At 41.6% G+C, this 19,953-nt stretch overlaps 1 protein-coding gene across 1 annotated transcript in view; it reads right to left on the bottom strand.

The window, feature by feature from the left end:
* ZNF831 (zinc finger protein 831) overlaps positions 1-19,953 on the bottom strand; it is a 148,173-nt gene that overhangs the window by 77,743 nt on the left and 50,477 nt on the right. Inside the window, exons 3-4 of the mRNA XM_088482740.1 lie at positions 14,384-16,386; positions 12,628-14,329 (exon numbers count right to left, since the gene is read on the bottom strand). Coding sequence (XP_088338866.1) covers positions 12,628-14,329; positions 14,384-16,386 — 3,705 coding nt within the window. The remainder of the gene's footprint in view (positions 1-12,627; positions 14,330-14,383; positions 16,387-19,953) is intronic.

Raw genomic sequence — 19,953 nt, 5'->3', positions numbered from 1 at the left:
GGGATCACATCAGTCTGATGCGCTCCCGAGAGAAAAAGGTTAAATATTATGAATGTTTAAAATTGTGGCAGCATGAAGGGGATGCGTGGCTTAAAAATGTGCAAGCGACGCAAACTAGCGTCGCGAGCACATTGCCAGAGAATACATCCGTGACGCTAAATTGCAATACGGGCGAGCCGCAAAATGGCGCACACGTGTGACAAGGTAGCGTTGTGGAAAGTATTGCCAGCAGTTCACACTCACCTCCCCCACCTTATGTGGATGGAGGTGCAAGTACAGTTACCAAAAATACCCACAAAAATGTAACAAGCAATTTGTACCCTCTCTTAAGCAACCATAAAGAAAATGTTTATGATGTGGATGATGAGCCTATTGTAATGTCTGCCATTTCCGATGCTGTGCAAATGATAGATGCTGCATCACCACAATCACGGGTGGTGCTGCCATCTCCATCGGTAAAAGCAAGGGAAGTGCTAACACCCTCTGCACCCGTAGAGGAATTTGTTCATACCATACATAGCAGCAGCTGATTAAACCCCCAGCCTGTTAACCAGGTCAAAGGTAGCAGCGCTACCGGTCTGCATCCCATTCGGATGATAACTGTTCCGAATGGAAATGCAGATGTGAACGGTGTAGTGCCCACGAGGGAAGTAGTAATGCATTGCCCTTGGACAAGAGGAGAACTAAATTCCATCATAAATTATTTCCCCGATCCCAAAAAGGAACTAGCCAAATGTCAAAGATTTTTGAGAAATTTGGGTAGTTCACATGAGCCAACTAATAAAGATTGGCGTGTGGTGTTAAGGTCCTGTCTGCCACGCAATACCGACGTGACAAAATTTATCACGGATTGTGTATTGTGTATTGTGATAGGTATATATTTTCCAGTAGTAGTTAACTGGAACAAAATTTTCACCATTAAGCAAAAAGAGAGTGAAACTGCAGCAGATTATTGCAATCGGGCTCTGCAGGCTATCACCCAGTACACTGGGATAGAAGATATTAAAGATAGCACTCACCACAGGGGAATGATAGTCACGGTACTAATGGACGGTCTGAAAGAAAATTTAAAGACCCGGGTTCAGACCTCACAGCCTGGCTGGAGGGGACTCACAATAGATACCCTCATAGAATCTGTCATAGAACATGATAAAAACATCTCAAAAAAGAGAGAGACCCAGAGCGAAAAACCAATGGCTGTCAGTATCCAAGCTCTGGAGGGAATGACGGTAACATCACATCCAACAGACACACTCGCACCTGCACACACACTTACACCTGAACAGTTATATGCCCTCACTAACCCCACGCAACAACAAACACAGCTCTCTTCCACTAACCCAATACAACCACAGGTCCCATACTCATATCCCCCACAATACCGTTACCCTCCCTATCCTTACCCATATCCACCACCTTTACCCTCTGCTCAAACCTCACAACAACACATATTACCCGATCTACGGACATGTTTTAATTGTAAACAAACAGAACACTTGAGTAGAAACTGTACAGTAAAAAGAGTAGGAACCCCAAATCAGGGAAGACCTGGATATCCCCATAAGGGATATGCACAGAGAACAGCAAATGTTCAGCAGGCACCAGCTCCAATTGTGGCCGTAAATGCTTTATTGGAGAATGGTAGCCAACGCTAGGGGTCACGTCATACCTGTAGTCTACAGATAGTCAGGTTAACGGGAAGTACTAGGGAAGAACCGGTCATGATGGTTGATGTAGCTGGTACTGAATATCCTTTTCTTGTAGACACAAGGGCGACCAGGTCAGTGATAAAATCTCCCGTTAATTTACAGGTGACCAACGAGACAGTACCAACAATGGGTGTAACAGGTAAAGTGGAACATTATCCTTTAACAAAGTCCACAGAGGTTACTATTGGGCCGTTGCAAACCAGACATTCTTTCCTTCTGGCTGCTGCAACTCCTACTAACCTGCTGGGTAGAGACTTGTTATGTAAGATGGGATGTGTTATATATTGCACCCCTGATGGTGTATTTTTAGATATCCCAGAGAGAGTTGCACACGAGGTGCGGGATATATTGGACACTCCCCAAAGGATAATGTATCACTCTACAAGTTTAAATGAAAATCCATCTCAGATAGATGAAATGTTGTCCCAAATTCCAGATTCCCTTTGGACTAAGGATGGACAGGACACTGGATTAATGGCAAACGTAAGCCCTGTAATGGTAAATTTAAAAAGCAATAGGAAAGCTCCAAAAATTCCTGAGTACCCACTAAAACAGGAGGTAGAATTAGGGGTTTTTCCAATAATTGAGCGAATATTGCAACAGGGAATTTTAGTTCGTACAGCTAGTGTAGCCAACAGTCCCATCTTTCTGAAGAAGAGTGGTGGGAGGGGTAATAGGCTGGTACAAGATGTTAGAGGTGTTAATAAGGTAGTAGAGAGCCAATTCCCTGTAGTGCCAAATCCAGCTGTCATCCTGATGCAGATCCCACCAAATGCAACCCATTTCACTGTCATTGACCTCTGTTCTGATTTCTTCTCTATGCCTCTCCACCCTGACTGTCAGTATCTATTCGCATTTACATACAGAGGTGTACAATATACATGGACACGGTTACTCCAAGGTTTCATAGACAGCCCCAGTATCTTTTCCCAGGCATTACACGACTGTTTACAATCCTTTCAACCTGCAAATGGATCTGTTCTAATCCAATATGTGGACGATTTATTGCTATGTTCTGACTAGTTTATGTCATGTTTGAATGATACTAAACTTTTGTTACTTCATCTCTCGCCTACAGTACACAAGGTGGCTAAGGACAAACTACAGCCGTGCCAATCCAGAGTAAAATATTTGGGACACTGCCTAACCCAGGGGTTACGACATCTAACAAATGATAGAATCCAGGCCATACAAAACATGACACTGCCACAGAATCAACAGCAAATTCGTACCTTCTTGGGAATGTGTGGATATTGTAGAATGTGGATCCCAGGTTTTTCTATTTTGGCCTTGCCTTTACAGGAATTAGTCTCTTCCTCAAAGCCTGATCATGTCATACACACAGAGGAATCAGAGCAGGCTTTCCTTAATCTTAAGGATAGTCTGACAAATGCTCCTGCATTGGGAATACCTGATTATAAAAAACCTTTTGATTTGTATTGTACGGAAGCTGATGGTTGTGCTGCAGGTGTCCTCACACAAAAACATGGTGATGCCAGTAGGCCCGTAGCATACTACAGTGCCCAATTGGACACTATAGCAAGATCACTCCCCACTTGTTTGAGAAGTGTAGCAGCTACCGCTCTATTGGTGAGTAAAAGTGAGGACGTGGTACTGGGTCATGATATGATTGTCTACACTCCCCATGCTGTATCTGCTCTGTTGAACTCAGCTCAAACCAGACATGTCTCTTCAGCTAGGTTTACCAAATGGGAACTAGCTCTAATCGCACCCGCAAACATCACTGTTAAACGTTGCAGCACGCTGAATCCAGCAACGTATTTACCATATGTACAACATGATGTACAAAGGGTGGAATGAGACAAGTTGCTGGCGGGAGGTGAGTTCAGTGGACATAATGATACGCACGATTGTATGACATATCTGAATCAGACCTTTACTGCTAGACCTGACATACATGACACACCTTTAGAGAATGTGGATGTGACTTTTTATACAGATGGGAGTTGTCATAGACAAACAGACACAGGTGAATTATGTACAGGTTATGCTGTTGTAAATGACACAGACATCATAGGAGCTAAACCTCTTGGTCCTCCTCACTCAGCCCAGATGGCAGAGTTAGTAGCACTACTAGAGCATGTGAACTGGCAGCAGGCAAATCTGCTAACATTTACACTGACTCGAGGTATGCATTCGGGGTGGTGCATGATTTCGGGGCTCTATGGCATCTGAGAAATTTTATGACAGCAGCAGGCACACCAGTTGCATATTCCCGACACATAAAACATCTTTTAGAAGCAATCCAACTGCCCAAAGTGGTGGCAGTAATTAAATGTAAAGCCCATACATGTGAGGATGATCCGGTGTCACTGGGCAACAACAGAGCCAATGAAGCTGCAAAATGGGCAGCAGGGTTAAAAATGTTTTCTCCAACTGAAAAAAATTATGTCTTTCCAAACAATTGATATGCTGAAATTAATTAAGATACAAAATTTGTGTTCAATTCAGGAAAAATCCATTTGGAAGTCCAAGGGATGTGGGCAAGAGTCCTCCGGGCTCTGGAGAGACGGACAAGGTAAGCCAGTAGCCCCCAAGGCATATTACCCCAGCATGGCTGAGGCAGCACACGGTCTTACTCATCTGGGAAAACAAGGTATGTGCAAGTTGGTGAGAGCATACTGGTGTGCACCAGGTGTCTCTTCACAAGCAGAAAAGATAGCAATGTCCTGTCTGACCTGCTTGAGGAAGAACATAGGGAAAGTGATCCCTACTGAACTGTCCCACATTCCACCGACTGATGGACCTTTCCAGGTGATACAAATTGATTTCATCCAATTACCACCCTGCAGGAACCTTAAGTATGTATTAGTGTGCACGGATGTATTTTCTAAATGGGGTGAGGCCTATCCAGCAGCAACTAATACTGCTGCGTTTACTGCCAAGAAAATAGTTCAGAAATTTGTATGCAGGTACAGTATCCCTAAAATCATTGAGAGTGACAGGGGTACTCATTTCACAGGTGATGTTCTTCAAAATATGTGTAAGCTGATGGGTATTAATAGCCGACTTCACACCCCCTACCGACCGCAAGCCAGTGCCAAGGTAGAGAGGATGAACGGGACTATTAAAAATAAGTTAAGTAAAATCATGGCAGACTGGACTAGCATGGCCAGAAGCGTTACCTTTGGTCCTACATAGCATAAGTACCACTCCTAGACCTCCTCTAAATCTGTCCCCATTTGAAATACTGTTCGGTAGACAACCTCATTTGATTATAAGTCCACAGGAAGACCTGAAGGGTAACAACGAGGTAACTGTAAAGTATCTTATATCAATGAGTAAGCAGTTAAAACAACAGCAGCAGAAACTGAAATTGTTGTCCCATGATATGCCTGAAACTAACTGACATGATGTTGAGCCAGGAGAATATGTTATGATCAGAAATTTCTTGCGTTCAGGTTGTTTGACTGATTGGTGGGAAGGTCCGTACCAGGTGCTGCTGACGAGTACTACATCTTTGAAGGTGGCCGAGAGAGATACCTGGGTCCATTCCACTCACTGCAAAAAGGTCAATCAACCGGTGGAGAAACAAGTCGGAGACGAGGCTGACAGCGTGAACCTGTCACTCGCAAGCTTGTTCCAGGAGGATTGAAAAGGTCGTAGTGAGATTCCTGAACTAAGAGAAATTTGCAGTTCTTGTTGTGACAATGGACGGGCCTGCTGTGTTCATTTTCATATTCTCTTTTAGAGTGTTCACCATCCTGGTCGGTTCGGGAATATCCAGTTTCTGTGATGGGAGACCAATTGAGGAAACGGGAGCTGATGGCAGTGCTGATGGAGTGGAGTCAGGAGGAGTGCAATGCCAATCAGGGGATTGTCTGACCAATCTTAGTACTGTTATTGTTAAAAGAGCTGTCATTCCGGATACTCGGGGACAGTGTGGAGGCTTATCGTCTGAAGATTCCTGTATTTGTGAGCTATGTGGGTCCCTAGTTGATGAGAACTGTATCCAACGGTGTCACCCTAAATATGACCCGCACTGGGGTGGGTATCCTTTAGAGGATTATCATAGCATGGTAGGCAAAGTGTTAAATCAAACTGATTGCTGGGTGTGTTCACACGTGCCACAGGGACAGCATAACATAGGGTTGGTGCCATTTACGCTGAATACCACAGAAATTTTAGAATTACAAAAAGGGAAAACATTGGATGGAAAATTCCTCTCATCCAAACCACCTCATTTCAAACTCTACCAATTCCAAGTAGATAGATCACTTTTGTGTTTAAACATAACCAACCCCAATAAACCCGGGAGTTGGGAAGTGACGGGGAATAATCAGATGATGACCTTCTCACAAAGAGCTGATAATGAGTCCATAAACCATGATCTGTTACGCTCAATTAAATCTGGTGGGAAACATTTTAGGTATCGGTATACATTGAGTTCCACCAAAGAAATTATTGGTAAGGTGCCAGATGGTTATTGTGCTAAAATAATACAGCCAGAGACTTGCATGAACCAGAAGGAAGACCCAGAAATAGGATTGTTTGCAAGAGAAATGTGCTTAATGATAATGATGCATACCATCACTTATGTTCTCCCTGATAATGTATATTTTATATGTGGAAGAAAAGTGTATAAGTGGCTCTCCCCGAGTTCCGAAGGTTTGTGTTAGCTGGGAAGAGTAGTCCCAGAAGTCATGACCCTCACACATGTTGAAATGCTTGGTATACATAAAAACACACCGTCACCATATCTTCACACACAATATGAACACAGAGGCAAAAGAAATATGATACCTGGTGATGTGCATAAAGCCACTCAGTTAATTAGTGAGACAACTGGCTTTCAAGTTTTAGTTGCACTGGATCCCACCAGGATCGCTCGGGGAACACTAAATTTTAGGTATATTCAGGAACTTGCTAAATTGATAGATAATATCACCGAGATGTACGATGACACATTCAGGTATACAGGGAGATAATTGCAAGCCTACAAGAAAGAACTGGTGCAACACAGGCTAGTGTTGAATTATTTAACTGCTGTTACTGGAGGGTATTGCGTAACGTTAGCCACCCAGTTTCGAGTAAAATGTTGCACCTACGTCACCAATGATACTAGCGACCCCAAGGCGGTGATAGACCGAAAGATGGATAAAATTCTGCAGCTAAAATGGGAGTTTCGTAAGAACCATAACGCTTCAGTGGCTGAAGTAGGGGAAAAGATAGAAGGATGGGTTTCATGGCTGAACCCAGTAAAATGGTTCTCAGGTCTAGGGGAATGGGTTCAGGAAGTGATCGCCAGCATAGGCAAATTCTTGATCCTTATACTAATTGTCATCATAATAATTGGCATATGTGTCTGGTGTGTTCCTATTGTGTTGAAGTGTGGAAAATGTAAAAATAGAGTAAAACGAAAGAACAAAATTATGATGGTGGCCAGTATGAATACCGAGGTAAATACAGAACTGCATTACAACCCTGAACTAGGAAATACCATCATTTAATGTATTATATTTAGACATGCATAAAATGTATTATTGAAATTTTATTTTTAAAACACCTCAGATAATGTAAAGTCTAAATTCCCCTTCAAGACTGCTTTGATAAGACTGGTGCATCCCCACACCTTTCACATGATTTTCCAAGATCCGTGGTGTGCGTATAATAGTAGTTTTATGTCCCCACTCAGAGACACATTATTGATGGATTAAGAACCACCTTGTGCCATCCCATAATAACACTAAATAATATGTAAATGTAATCCTAAATTAAATTCTAATAGCAGATTGTGATAGCATGTTGTTCGCTATCAAAGGGTGGACTGTCGAAGCTGGATTATTGGCTGAGACAAGATCAGTTTAAAATTGAATAGCGGCGATGCCATCTTGCGACTGGCTGCAAAACGCCATCTTGGAAATAATATCGCAAGACACCATTTTGCGATTGGCCGCCCAAGCGCCATTTTAGATAAACTCACAATTAAGTACATATGGCGATATTACTATTAGCACCATGCGATTGCATCTTTCATCATTTCTCATATACACATTAATATGCACAATTGCGCTGTTAACTAGTCGCATATTAGCGAATGCATAAGATCCTATATGAAAACGCTGTTTAGTAGATAAATGCGCACGCATCTGTCCCCAGTTAACTAGAGTTGTTATATCAAACCCAGCATATTCACACATTACATATCCACATACAAGGTTCCATAAGCTTTAAGATATAAGATTTAAGTTCGTTCATTTAGTATAAATGCTGTGAAATAAAGATTATTTGGTAACTAAGGTTTTATACATGCTAAGTAAGCCGTTTTTGGTTTTGTACTGATGCGTACTCTTTCCACAGTATTCCGGTATCGAGGGTGTGGAGATCGCATCATGCATTCTCAACTTATGGACCGCAGAGACTTCAAGCAACAAAATGTATATAATATGAACAACTGTTAGGATGTTGCATGTGGCGGGAATCCAGAGACCCCCAGTTGTTAGAGGCTAGGTTGGGTCTATTTGAATCAGCCTGTTAAACGCTCTGTAACAGATGTATCCCCCTTGGGAACCAATGGCATCAGCAACTAACGTCTCTATTGTTTTGTCTATTCCTGGGGGGTATAAATATGTGTGCTCCAGTGCTGGGTTCTTAGTCTTCGTGCTGAATGCTGATTGACGAGGGGTTTCTTGCTGATGCCTAACATCTGGTCCGGAAGCGCTGCGTATGTATACTGTACTTGGGTCTGTATAATTCCTTTGTGCTGAATTGTGTCTGGATCAATAGCGTGTAACTGACTGTACTTTTACTTGAATAATACTTTGTGCTTTGGAACCACATGTTCTAAGTCTGGAGTCTCTATTTACTGTATGACTGCGTACGCAAATTAGCGTCATCCTTAGAGGTTTATAGGTAGGATATTAGAAGGTATAGGCAGGGGTATATAGAGGTTCTAATAAAGTATCGTTAAAATCCACTCCTAGCTGCAGAAGCAGGCGCAGGATTCTCAAGAAAGACACAATGTAAGGCCTTAAATCAGGGGTAGCCAACCTTGGTCCTTGAGAGCTCACATTTTCAAGATGACCTAGCTGGTGCACGGGTGTATTCATTACTCACCAAAACATTTAAAAAGATCCACAGGTGGAGGTTATTATTATAGTTGTGATTCTGGGAAGAGACCTGGAAAACATGCACTGTTGATAGCTCTTGAGGACCAGGGTTGGCTACCCAAGCCTTAAATCATAGATCTTATGCTTGTCCACATATTTGTGCTGGTTAAGTGGCACTTTGAGGCCACTAACTATGTTTTTTTTATGTCCCTGTACAGGTTGGGAAATGCCTTTATAGGAGGTTTGCAAAGGATTATTTAAGTCAATTGTTTATTTGTTTTTGGAAAGCACTCTTCCTGGTCCCCTTCTGGGAAGAGAAAATCAACTCCAAGCAGCAGCAGCCATGCTCAAGGATTCTGCTGTGTCAAGGACTGATGTGACTGTATCAAATTTTTGTTGTAAATTCCCCCTCCCCTTCTCCTTCATAAATTTTCTTTCAATCAACCCTTCCTGTCCCTGCCCTGCCTTCAACTACATACATACTCCAACTCCCTCAGGCCTCTCTTGAATAATAAAAGTGTTTCCTGATGTGCCATGTTTAAGGTTGAACTGCCATGTGTTTGTGCCGCCCACTGCTGCAGTCAGCCAGCTATCTTGGTGCAAATTTTGGGCCTAAACTAGATGAAAAAATCAATATAGTGAGCTGTGAGATGGTCAAAATTGACTAGAAATTAGTGGAAATAAATGTTATTGAGGTTAATATTACTGTAGGAACAAAAAAAAGCAAATTTTATGTGATTTTAGCTGTTTTTATGATTTTTTAAGAAAAAATCCAGATCCAAAACCAAAACCGAAAAACAAAACACAGAGGTGAGGTTTTGGCAAAACCAATTCAGATCCAAAACCAGGGGAGATCCAGATCCAAAACCAAAACATGAGGGTCAGTGCGCATCTCTAGTTAAATTTAAAAGTATTTAATGGAACAATATTTCTCATTTAAACAATTTTGTTGTGAATACAAAACATTGCAGACATCTGTTAAATGAAAAGAGAACACACAAGCAAAGTGTTGACTCAGACTGTCCACCTCCATGAAGCCTCACAATGATAGAACTAACCACTGCTAGCTCACTGCCTGCAGGCTCTCCTACAGTTAAACTCTGTATCAGTTAAGTGTTGTAAGCATATGATTGCATAGGAGTAAGTATTGGAAAACATGTTATCCTTGAACTGCAGCATATATTGCTAGTGAGCACATTAATTTTCAACCTGCACAGCAGTTACTAAACCCATGTTGCTATGTCCAGGGCTGCCATCAGGGGGGGACTGCCGGCCGCAAGCCAATCAGGGAAGCAGCTTCCAAATTCAATTAGCCACAAGTTGTTGCTTGGGGTCTGTTCAATCCATTGCTAATTGAATCTTCCCCTAAATGTTTGAAGCTATGAATTGTGTATTTGTGTTTGAAGACAACTAATCCATGATGTATTTGTGTATAAGATCAGTTAAGTCATAATGTCCTATTTTTGAAGGCAGCTAGGTCAATAGTGTTCATTTAATAGTATTGCATTTAGGTGCTATTGTCTTTTATATTTGATTGCTGTGGTAAATTGCTAATTTTGCACATAAATGCTGTTAGCAAATTAGCTACAATGTGTCTTTGTATTTGAGGTTAGCTCAGTCATGGTGTTCTTGCGTTTGATGTACATCTCAGTCATGGTGTCCTTGTCTTAGAATTACAGCTCTGTCATGTTGTCCTTGCGTTTGATGTACATCTCAGTCATGGTGTCCTTGTCTTAGAATTACAGCTCTGTCATGTTGTCCTTGTGTTAGAGTTACAGCTCTGTCATGGTGTCCTTGTATTAGAGGTACAGCTCAGTCATGTTGTCCTTGTGTTAGAGTTACAGCTCAGTCATGGTGTCCTTGTATTAGAGGTACAGCTCAGTCATGGTGTCCTTGTGTTAGAGTTACAGCTCAGTCATGGTGTCCTTGTGTTAGAGGTACAGCTCAGTCATGGTGTCCTTGTGTTAGAGTTACAGCTCAGGCATGGTGTCCTTGTATTAGAGGTACAGCTCAGTCATGGTCTCCTTGTATTAGATGTACAGCTCAATCACAGTGTCCTTGTGTTAAAGGTACAGCTCAGTCATGGTGTCCTTGTGTTAGAGGTATATCTCAGTCATGGTGTCCTTGTGTTAGAGGTACAGCTCAGTCATGGTGTCCTTGTTTTAGAGGTGTATCTCAGTCATGGTGTCCTTGTTTTAGAGGTATACCTCAGTCATGGTGTCCTTGTATTCGAGGTATATCTCAGTCATGGTGTCCTTGTGTTAGAGGTATATCTCAGTCATGGTGTCCTTGTGTTAGAGGTATATCTCAGTCATGGTGCCCTTGTGTTAGATGTACATCTCAGTCATGGTGTCCTTGTATTAGAGGTACAGCTCAGTCATGGTGTCCTTGTGTTAGAGGTATAGCTCAGTCATGGTGTCCTTGTGTTAGAGGTACAGCTCAGTCATGGAGTCCTTGTGTTAGAGTTACAGCTCAGTCATGGTGTCCTTGAATTAGAGGTATATCTCAGTCATGGTGTCCTTGTGTTAGAGGTACAGTTCAGTCATGGTGTCCTTGTGTTAGAGGTATATCTCAGTCATGGTGTCCTTGTGTTAGAGGTATATCGCAGTCATGTTGTCCTTGTGTTAGAGGTATATCTCAGTCATGGTGTCCTTGTGTTAGAGGTATATCTCAGTCATGGTGTCCTTGTGTTAGAGATCTATCTCAGTCATGGTGTCCTTGTGTTAGAGGTATATCTCAGTCATGGTGTCATTGTGTTAGAGGTATATTTCAGTCATGGTGTCCTTGTGTTAGAGGTACATCTCAGTCATGATGTCCTAGTGTTAGAGGTATATCTCAGTCATGGTGTCATTGTGTTAGAGGTATATCTCAGTCATGGTGTCCTTGTGTTAGAGGTACACCTCAGTCATGGTGTCCTTGTGTTAGAGGTATATCTCAGTCATGGTGACCTTGTGTTAGAGGTACAGCTCAGTCATGGTGTCCTTGTGTTAGAGGTATATCTCAGTCATGGTGTCCTTGTGTTAGAGGTTCAGCTCAGTCATGGTGTCCTTGGTTTAGAGGTACAGTTCAGTCATGGTGTCCTTGTGTTAGAGGTATATCTCAGTCATGGTGTTCTTGTGTTAGAGGTATATCTCAGTCATGGTGTCCTTGTTTTAGAGGTATATCTCAGTCATGGTGTCCTTGTGTTAGAGGTATATCTCAGTCATGGTGTCCTTGTGTTAGAGGTTCAGCTCTGTCATGGAGTTCATGTGTTTGATGTCTGCTCTTTCATAATATGCTTGAAGTTAGCTAGGACATGGTATTTTTAAAATTTATGCCAGCTAGTTTGATGCAATTTTATTTGAGGTCTGTAAGGGTCATATTGTTAGTGTATTTGAGGTAATTTAGCGCAGCATGTTTCATGTTATTAAGTCACTATGTTCTTGCAAATGAGGTCAGCTAGATCACTGTGTGCATTTGTCTGAGAGGAAAAATTACAGGCTTACATACAGTGTCTTAACACCCCCCCACACACACACACACACACACACACACACAAATAGTGAGTTACATAAAATTGTAAACACATTTATAAATGGATTTAAAAGCTAATAAAAGTGCATCATTACAATGACATTAATCGCCTAAACATCTGTGATTAAACAAAGAGGTGCACAAAGTCGCAACCGCGCATTTTGCCAGAGTCACATCTGTGATAATATGCAAATGCTAGTTTCAGCCTCCCCCTGGTGTACTAGTGTGTCTCAGAATGTGCAAGCCCTGGAATGCCCTCTTTCAGTGCCTGTGCAGTTTCTCAATTATATTAGAAGTGAGAAACAGAATAATCAAGGGTTTATTAATACAAATACCTTTTGTGCTGTTGACCTCAAAAGAAGGGACGTCCTCAGGTTTTGTTCAGCAGAACTGTCAGGCAAATCCTTGTCCATAATTCTAGCCTGAGAAAATAGACCTGGAATAGGTTTCCTGTTCTTTATGGCGTTACACGACAAAGAGGCATAAACCGAAAAGGACTTCTCCTTTTGCTCGGCTGGAAGGGGAAGACATCTATCCAACCAGCACCAAGTAGACTTGGGTTCTGTGTTTAAGGCTGAGAAGGCGACCTTTGTGACTCTGACATTACACATCCCTGACTGCCGACATAGATGTGTTGTGGAACACAAAAAGCTTTTCTGATCTTGAAAAATCATTGGGTCAAGAGGGTTTAAGCCTGACAGTCCAGTTTGAAGTTTATGTGCTAATAGCAGTTTTGAGTCCTGAGTATATCTACAGATCGCACTGGTTACTGTATCATGTTTCAAACACGATTTGTCTTCTGATTTTTGTCCAGGTGACAGCAGCTTATGTATTATTGTATTACTTTCTGTTTTGTCCTGATTTGTATTATCATCACTACAATGAAGTTCAGAAAGTATGGAATCCTTATAGTAAAAAGCATTATGTGCAGTTGTGACAGATGTATGTTCTTGAATTTTGTGTAGTCTATCAGGACATATGCAATCTAAATTTATTTTTTGTTCACTGGTTTCCTGAGTGTCTAGAATAACCTTTTGTGCTAGATCAATGGATATTTTAGAGGCACAGGTGGGGACACTTTCTGCATTTAGACTTATATTCCCAAAGAGAGATATTGAGTCATGTTTCTGTGTCAGCTTCACTTGATTTGCTAAATCATTTTTATGGCATGTTTCTGCTTGACTAGGAGGCATAGATTCTGAGCTTAAACATCCCCTTAGATTTAAAAAATTATTATCTCCAGTGGACACATCATAAATAATAGCTTGATCTGTTTGCATGACAGTAGATGCTTCAATGGGTTTTACAATATAATTACATTTTATTAAATATCTAGGGGAAAATACATTTAGTTTCTGTGATGATGATGTTGATGGTGACTGAGTAGGTAGGAGAGCAAGTTCTTTTGAGAAATGCACTGTTGTCTTTTCACAGTCATTGCCAAGAGACGGGAGGAAATTCTCATTAAGAACAGTGAATAGGGAACTTGAACAAGAGACTATGTTAGCTCCATTTAATATCTCCCTTGCAGTGTGGTCAATATCCCTTATGTAATCTACATTCTTATTTTGTACTGTATCAGTATTTTCTGTTACTTTCAGAGAAGTCTTACTATTTAATAGGCTGTTGACCTGACTGGGTTCATCAGCGATGGTATGTTCAGTACTGCCTTTTGTAGTCTCACCTTTCACCTCTGCCACCTTTACCCTATTATCATAAGAAAATGTTTCTGAATTTTGGAAGCTGTTAATACAACAAACGTTCATGTTGTAATGTATACTTGAAGCATTGGGTAATTTGCTCTGCTTTTCGGTTACTGTAATGACTCCATTGTTTGAGTCTCTAATACAAGGGAGTTGTGAAATTGATTGAAGATGTGGAAAATCTATTTGTGCACTAGATGAATCACTAGATACCTCAGTTTTTAGCTTGGACACATGACCACCAGTATCACCAACCCTTCCAGAGCTTAACACTGTTCTGCTTTCCTGTGACAAATTCTGGAAATTTGTAGTTGGCGTGTGTAATGTCTCCTTGCTAGTTATTGCAATCGTCTTTGCCAAACTTGTGAGATTGGAAGTACACATAAACTGCGTGCTTGTAGCCGGAGATGTAAACTGAGGCGGTGTAACAAGACTTTCAGATGACTTGGCCAGGCCACATTCAGCCTGTAAAACATTGTGATAGCTGACCACACCTCTTGACTCAGGAACGTCTTGCTCAGTCTTTCCGGTATGTTCATTCTTTTTCATTATCTGGTAAAATTTTTTGAAAGTTTCATCGCCATACATCTGCCATTTTTCATGAGAGAACATGTTTGATTTCTTTTGTCCGCCCTTCTTATTGGCTGCTTTAGATTTTGAGAGGAGCAGATCCACTGCAGGCTTTTTCTTTTCCTTAAATTCCTGAGAAATACTGCATTCAAAGGCATTGCTAACCTGCATCTCATCTACAGCAGCTTGTCTAACTAGCCCTCGAGGATGGCTGCTTGAAAAGTCCACAATGCAGGCAGTGGCTGTATTGGAAAGCAATACATTGGTATAGTGGCTATTTATAGGCTGTTTCCCTAAGCAATGTTTTCTAGTAGTATGTATTGTCAGTTTATCTGGTAATCTACCGCTTTCCACAAATGGCAAAGAGTTGCTCCGTGCAAAAATTGCACTATCCAATGTTGTCGAGGTTTGAGTTGGCACTGAGTGGAAACATAGAGGTTTGTTTTTCTCTGGTAGAGTGAAGGTAGACTTGGCTGAGGAGAGGGATAATTTCTTCCTGTTTACATCAAGGGATTTGATGTCAAAATGGAAGGAGTCCTTAAAGGTATATGGCATTGGCAGGTCAATGCTGCCTTGCTTTGATAGAGTAGTTTTTCTGGGGCGAACATTGTCCAAGTGTGTGTTATCTACAACAGCTTTGTTTTGAGAGATCAGCCTGGATATATGCTCTCCCAAGTTCTTTTTTGATGATGCCGGTTTATCCTCACTGTCCGCTACACCAATACTGACCACGTGCTCATGCTCAATGCTGCTCTCACTAAGGCTCTGAAGGGGGCTCCCAGAAACCATATGCAGATCTGCACTGTCCGAGTGGGACAAATATCCAGAGTCGGTGCTTTCACATTTTTTTAGTTTCCTATCAGACGAGGAGAAAACCCATTGCTTGTCCACACAGGGTTCATGCTGCCTCTGTAGTTCAGCAGGTCTACTTGTAGTGGTAGATATTTGATCCTTCAGTGTTAGTTGCTGATTCAGCGCATCTGGTGATGAATGGTCACAATCATTATGTGTCTTCTCATGATTCTTGAGTGATAATGGCCTAAATACAACCTCCTTGTTACCTGAGCCATTGTTCTGGATAGAGATTACATTGTCTATATTTTTTATTTTGATATGCTGCTCTTTATCTATACAAACATTTCCTATTTCATTTGTAATATTGAGGCATGTGTTGTCTCCAACTTGTCCAGTAAGTGTGTCTTCATGACTACTATCACAATCAGAATGAAAGCTCTGCTTGGTGTTATTGACATGGCTTTGTGTCCTTCGATGTTTGTAAAGATTGCTCTGGGTTTTAAATGAGATTCCACAAATAGTGCAGGGGAAGGGTCTCTCTCCAGTATGTGAGCGAATGTGCTTCTCCAATACACTTGGCTTCAAGCAATCACGACCACAGTGGATACATATGTGCTTTCCAATATTCTTTGATTTTCCAGGACTTGCACCAATGAGAGTTGTGGAACAGTTTGGGTACAAAATTGGTAACGTGTTCATAATGTTCAGCGTAAGAGTCTGGGTTGGAGACTTTTGAAGGATGGTTTGAGGCTGAGGGGTGAACATTACAGATAAATTAGTATTATCAATGGCAAAGCTTGTGCCATTTGATGTGAGTTGGAAGGGTGTCTGTTGACCGTCTTGCTGAGCAATTTGATATATCGGCACACTGACATCCTTTAGAACTACAGCTTCTGGAGGTGTTGTATTATTTGTGGTGGAATGTATGTTGTTATGGATACTGGGGAGACCTGTAGAAGTGCAAGTGGGCCATGCCAAACTGGATGACAACACTGAAACATGTGATGTATCCATTTTAAAAAGTTCCTGCGCTGTATCTGTCAAAGGAAGAAAAATAAGATAGATGAAATATAAACTTTCACAATAATATGTCACCAATTTAACAGTGACAGTCTCTGTTCCTGTATGGTAGGAAGTGTAAGTTGTCCATATTACAGATATAATCAGTTAATTTCACTACAATCTTATCTCCAGTTTGCAATCACAAAGATAGTGATAATCGGTAATAAAAGTGTTTGCATTTTGCTTGGAACCTGGAGTACATTTATCACTATTTACCAAGTATTATACCACCACTTTCTGCTACCTGCACTTTTAGAGAATACCCATTCTTTGGGTGTGTTAATATTTTTTTGTCCACATATTAAGACTTCTACACATTTTATATTATAATCAATGTTTGGCAATCACTGGTAAATGGCTGAGCAACCATTGCAGTATTTTAGACAACATAAGCTCACACGAGCAAAGCATTAATATGAAATAATAATTGTATATATTCCAGCCTAGAAACTAGGATGCTGGTGCAAGTATCATGAACGGCCAGATCACATAACCGCAGCACAGACATGTGTTCAGTAAGCTTACCTTTTACAAGCCTCTGATTAGTACTTAGATCTGAGCCTCCCTGCTGGTGATAGCATCTTCCTGGTCTGCTCTCTGCATTTCTGCTAGCCAGCTCTTGTTGCTGTCTACTACCTGTCCTGACTCCTGACCCTTGGCTACGCTACTTGAAATAAATGCTGTCTGTTACTTGTCCTGACCTTAGGCTACATTTACCACTTGCCTAGACCCACTGATTATCTCCATATTCCTGCTTTAGTTGGCACTAAGATAAACCCCTACTACTTTGAGCCTGAAGTCCTAGAAGAATCTGAGTACCAGTGAGTGTGTCAAGCTCTCTAGGTGAAGACATATGGTTCTAGGATTCAAGTAATTTGTTTTTGTCTGTGATCTGTTTAAGTATTTAGAATGGATGATATTGATCCCAGCCTGCAAATCAACCCATTTGGTTTGAACCACAAGTACATTGGTGCCTGCTTAGACCATTGTTTATCTACTCACTGGTTTACGTCTTAAGCTGGGTACACACTGACGATGTGTACCCGGTCAATATTTCAGCCCGATGGGCCGTCATATTGGATCATGGGTACACATCAGAATGAGGTAATGAAGGATGGAACGATACCTTGCATTCTCATTCATTACCTGCAACGGGGCTGCTTGTGATAACATCCGGTTGGGCGTGCAGCATGGCCGACAAGATGATGTCTCAAGCGTCCTCGGGAGCGCAAATATTGGCCGTACATACTGAGCAATGCGGCCAATATGTCATTCCGATTCGCCCGGAAAAAATATATCATGCTGGCATCGCTCCAGTGTGTACCCGGCATTACATTTGTTTCCATCAGTGCTACCAACAATATAAATACCATAATAGCATATGTGCAACTGTTATGGGGCCCATCTCTCCTGTCAAAACCCTTGTGCCTATGGGCCTGTTTTAGAGATGGACTCAAAATCGCAGTAGCAAAGATCTGTTCAACTCGGTTACATCAGAATTGCATGCACTCTAAATCAGGCCCTATGTGCTTTTATTTCACCCTTAGCTAGGGGCTCTTACAAAATGTTGCTATAGGGCTGTATTAAGGCTTGTGGGGGGCATGGGGTAACATAAATTTGGGGGCCCCCACCAATAAAGTTGGTCACATCAATTATATTCACTCATATTCACTCATACAGCTACCGGGCTCACATAACTCCTGGGAGCCGAGACCGTGCTAGCCAAATGTGGTGACATGTACCATGTGGTGCATGTGTAACATGTTACATGTCCATGGGGGAGGAGGCGGGACCCAGAATGTGGGTAAAGAAGAGGAGAGCATATCTGAGGCACATAAAGGCAGTGTGCTCCTGCCAGTCAGAACCATAACTAGACTTTTTGGTGCCCTGTGCCAGAAAGAGCACTGGCGCCCCCCCTATTTTTCAAATGGGGACAAAATGCACCCTAAAAAGGGGCATGGCCTCATGGGGAAGGGCCAGGGAAGAGAAAGGGGAGGCCAGGAGATGCTGGGGAAAAATAAGAGGAAGCTACAAGTGAGAATGATTATAAACAGAAAATTGAAAGGCTCAAACAGCATCCCCTGCCCTGTGGTGCTCTGTGCGGTGACACAGGTCGCACTACCCTAGTTATGGCCCTGGTGCCAGTAGTACTCAAAATGAGGAAAAAGCCAATGATCCAAGAAGAAGGAGAGACTAAGGGGAGTATTCATGAAAGCTTGGATAGAAATAAAATTGTGAAAGATAAAGTACCAACCAATCAGCTCCTAACTGTCCTTTTTCAAACACAGCCTGTAAAGTGACAGTTAGGAGCAGATTGGTTGGTACTTTATGTTTCACAATTTTATCTCTTCCAAGCTTTCATGAATACCCCCCTACGGCTGGGGAGGAGAGAACCTGGGGGGCACTGGTTGCATTCTTTATAGCACATGTCTGTTATGCGACTGTCAGTGCAACTGTTGTAGCCAGTGCTGACACTGAGATTTGGCCAGCGGATTAGTCCCATGGGAAGCGGCCACCGCCTTTGCCAAGTAAAAGAAGGATGTCTCTTTGAAAGACAGCCTTAATTTTTTTTAGGTGGCTCATCGGCACCTTCCAGGAACCGGCGCCCTAGGCAGTTGCCTATAGCTGCCTAATGGTAGTGCTGGCCATGTGATATGTACACTTTGCATAGTGCAACTCTGCAGAAAGTAGGCATTCATCAAGATGTGCGACCAACAGGATGCACTGTTTTACTAGCAAGATTCTGCGATGTGTATTTGCTGTGCTCAGAAAACTTTATTTTTAACTTTTGGGGGCCAATTCAATTAGCTACAGTAAGCAGATATTTTACAGCAGGTCAAATTAACATGTACTTTGCAGGCCATTTTCAACATGAGTGCTCCATTGATCCCTTGATCCTTGCTATTCAGTTAGAAAATATTTCTTGCAGTAATTTTGGAGGTGCACGACCGGAGGAAAGTATATAAAAAAGTGGGGAAGTCATCATAAACCCCCATAAAGTAGTAAATAAGCTTTGATAACATTATTATTATTTTATTATTATTTTTATTATTATTATTATTATTAAATAATAATAATAATCATATTTGTACAGTATATTATACTTACTATTGGCCAAACACAAAGTATTTGAGGTTATTAAAAAAAGGTGTCAAATGACCAAATTTTTCCTTTTTTATCAATAGTGTAAAAATTATAGTAAGCAAGTGTTTTTAACCAAATTAAACCTCTAGATTATTTTAGGGTATGGAAAATGTCTGTAATGTGATTTTTTATTTTTTTCAAAAATATTGGGGAAAACACTTGTAACTCCCATCCCAAAATCCCACATAGTCAGTGACGAGCGGTGAGGTAAATGGCTGGGGAGGCACTGGTTGATTAGCTCCCCCCCTTTAATAAATAAATAAATAAACAGCATTCTCCCTATTTACCAGTAACCAGCACCAAGCTGAACCAGCCAGGGGGATAATGCCATAGCAGGGGGTACACTCAGTGTGGGGTCCCCATGCCATCACACTAACTACCCCTAAA

Source organism: Taudactylus pleione, unplaced genomic scaffold, assembly GCF_031769625.1.
Source record: "Taudactylus pleione unplaced genomic scaffold, aTauple2 ptg000018l, whole genome shotgun sequence".
Taxonomy (NCBI): domain Eukaryota; kingdom Metazoa; phylum Chordata; class Amphibia; order Anura; family Myobatrachidae; genus Taudactylus; species Taudactylus pleione.
This window is presented reverse-complemented; position numbering and strand designations above follow the sequence as displayed.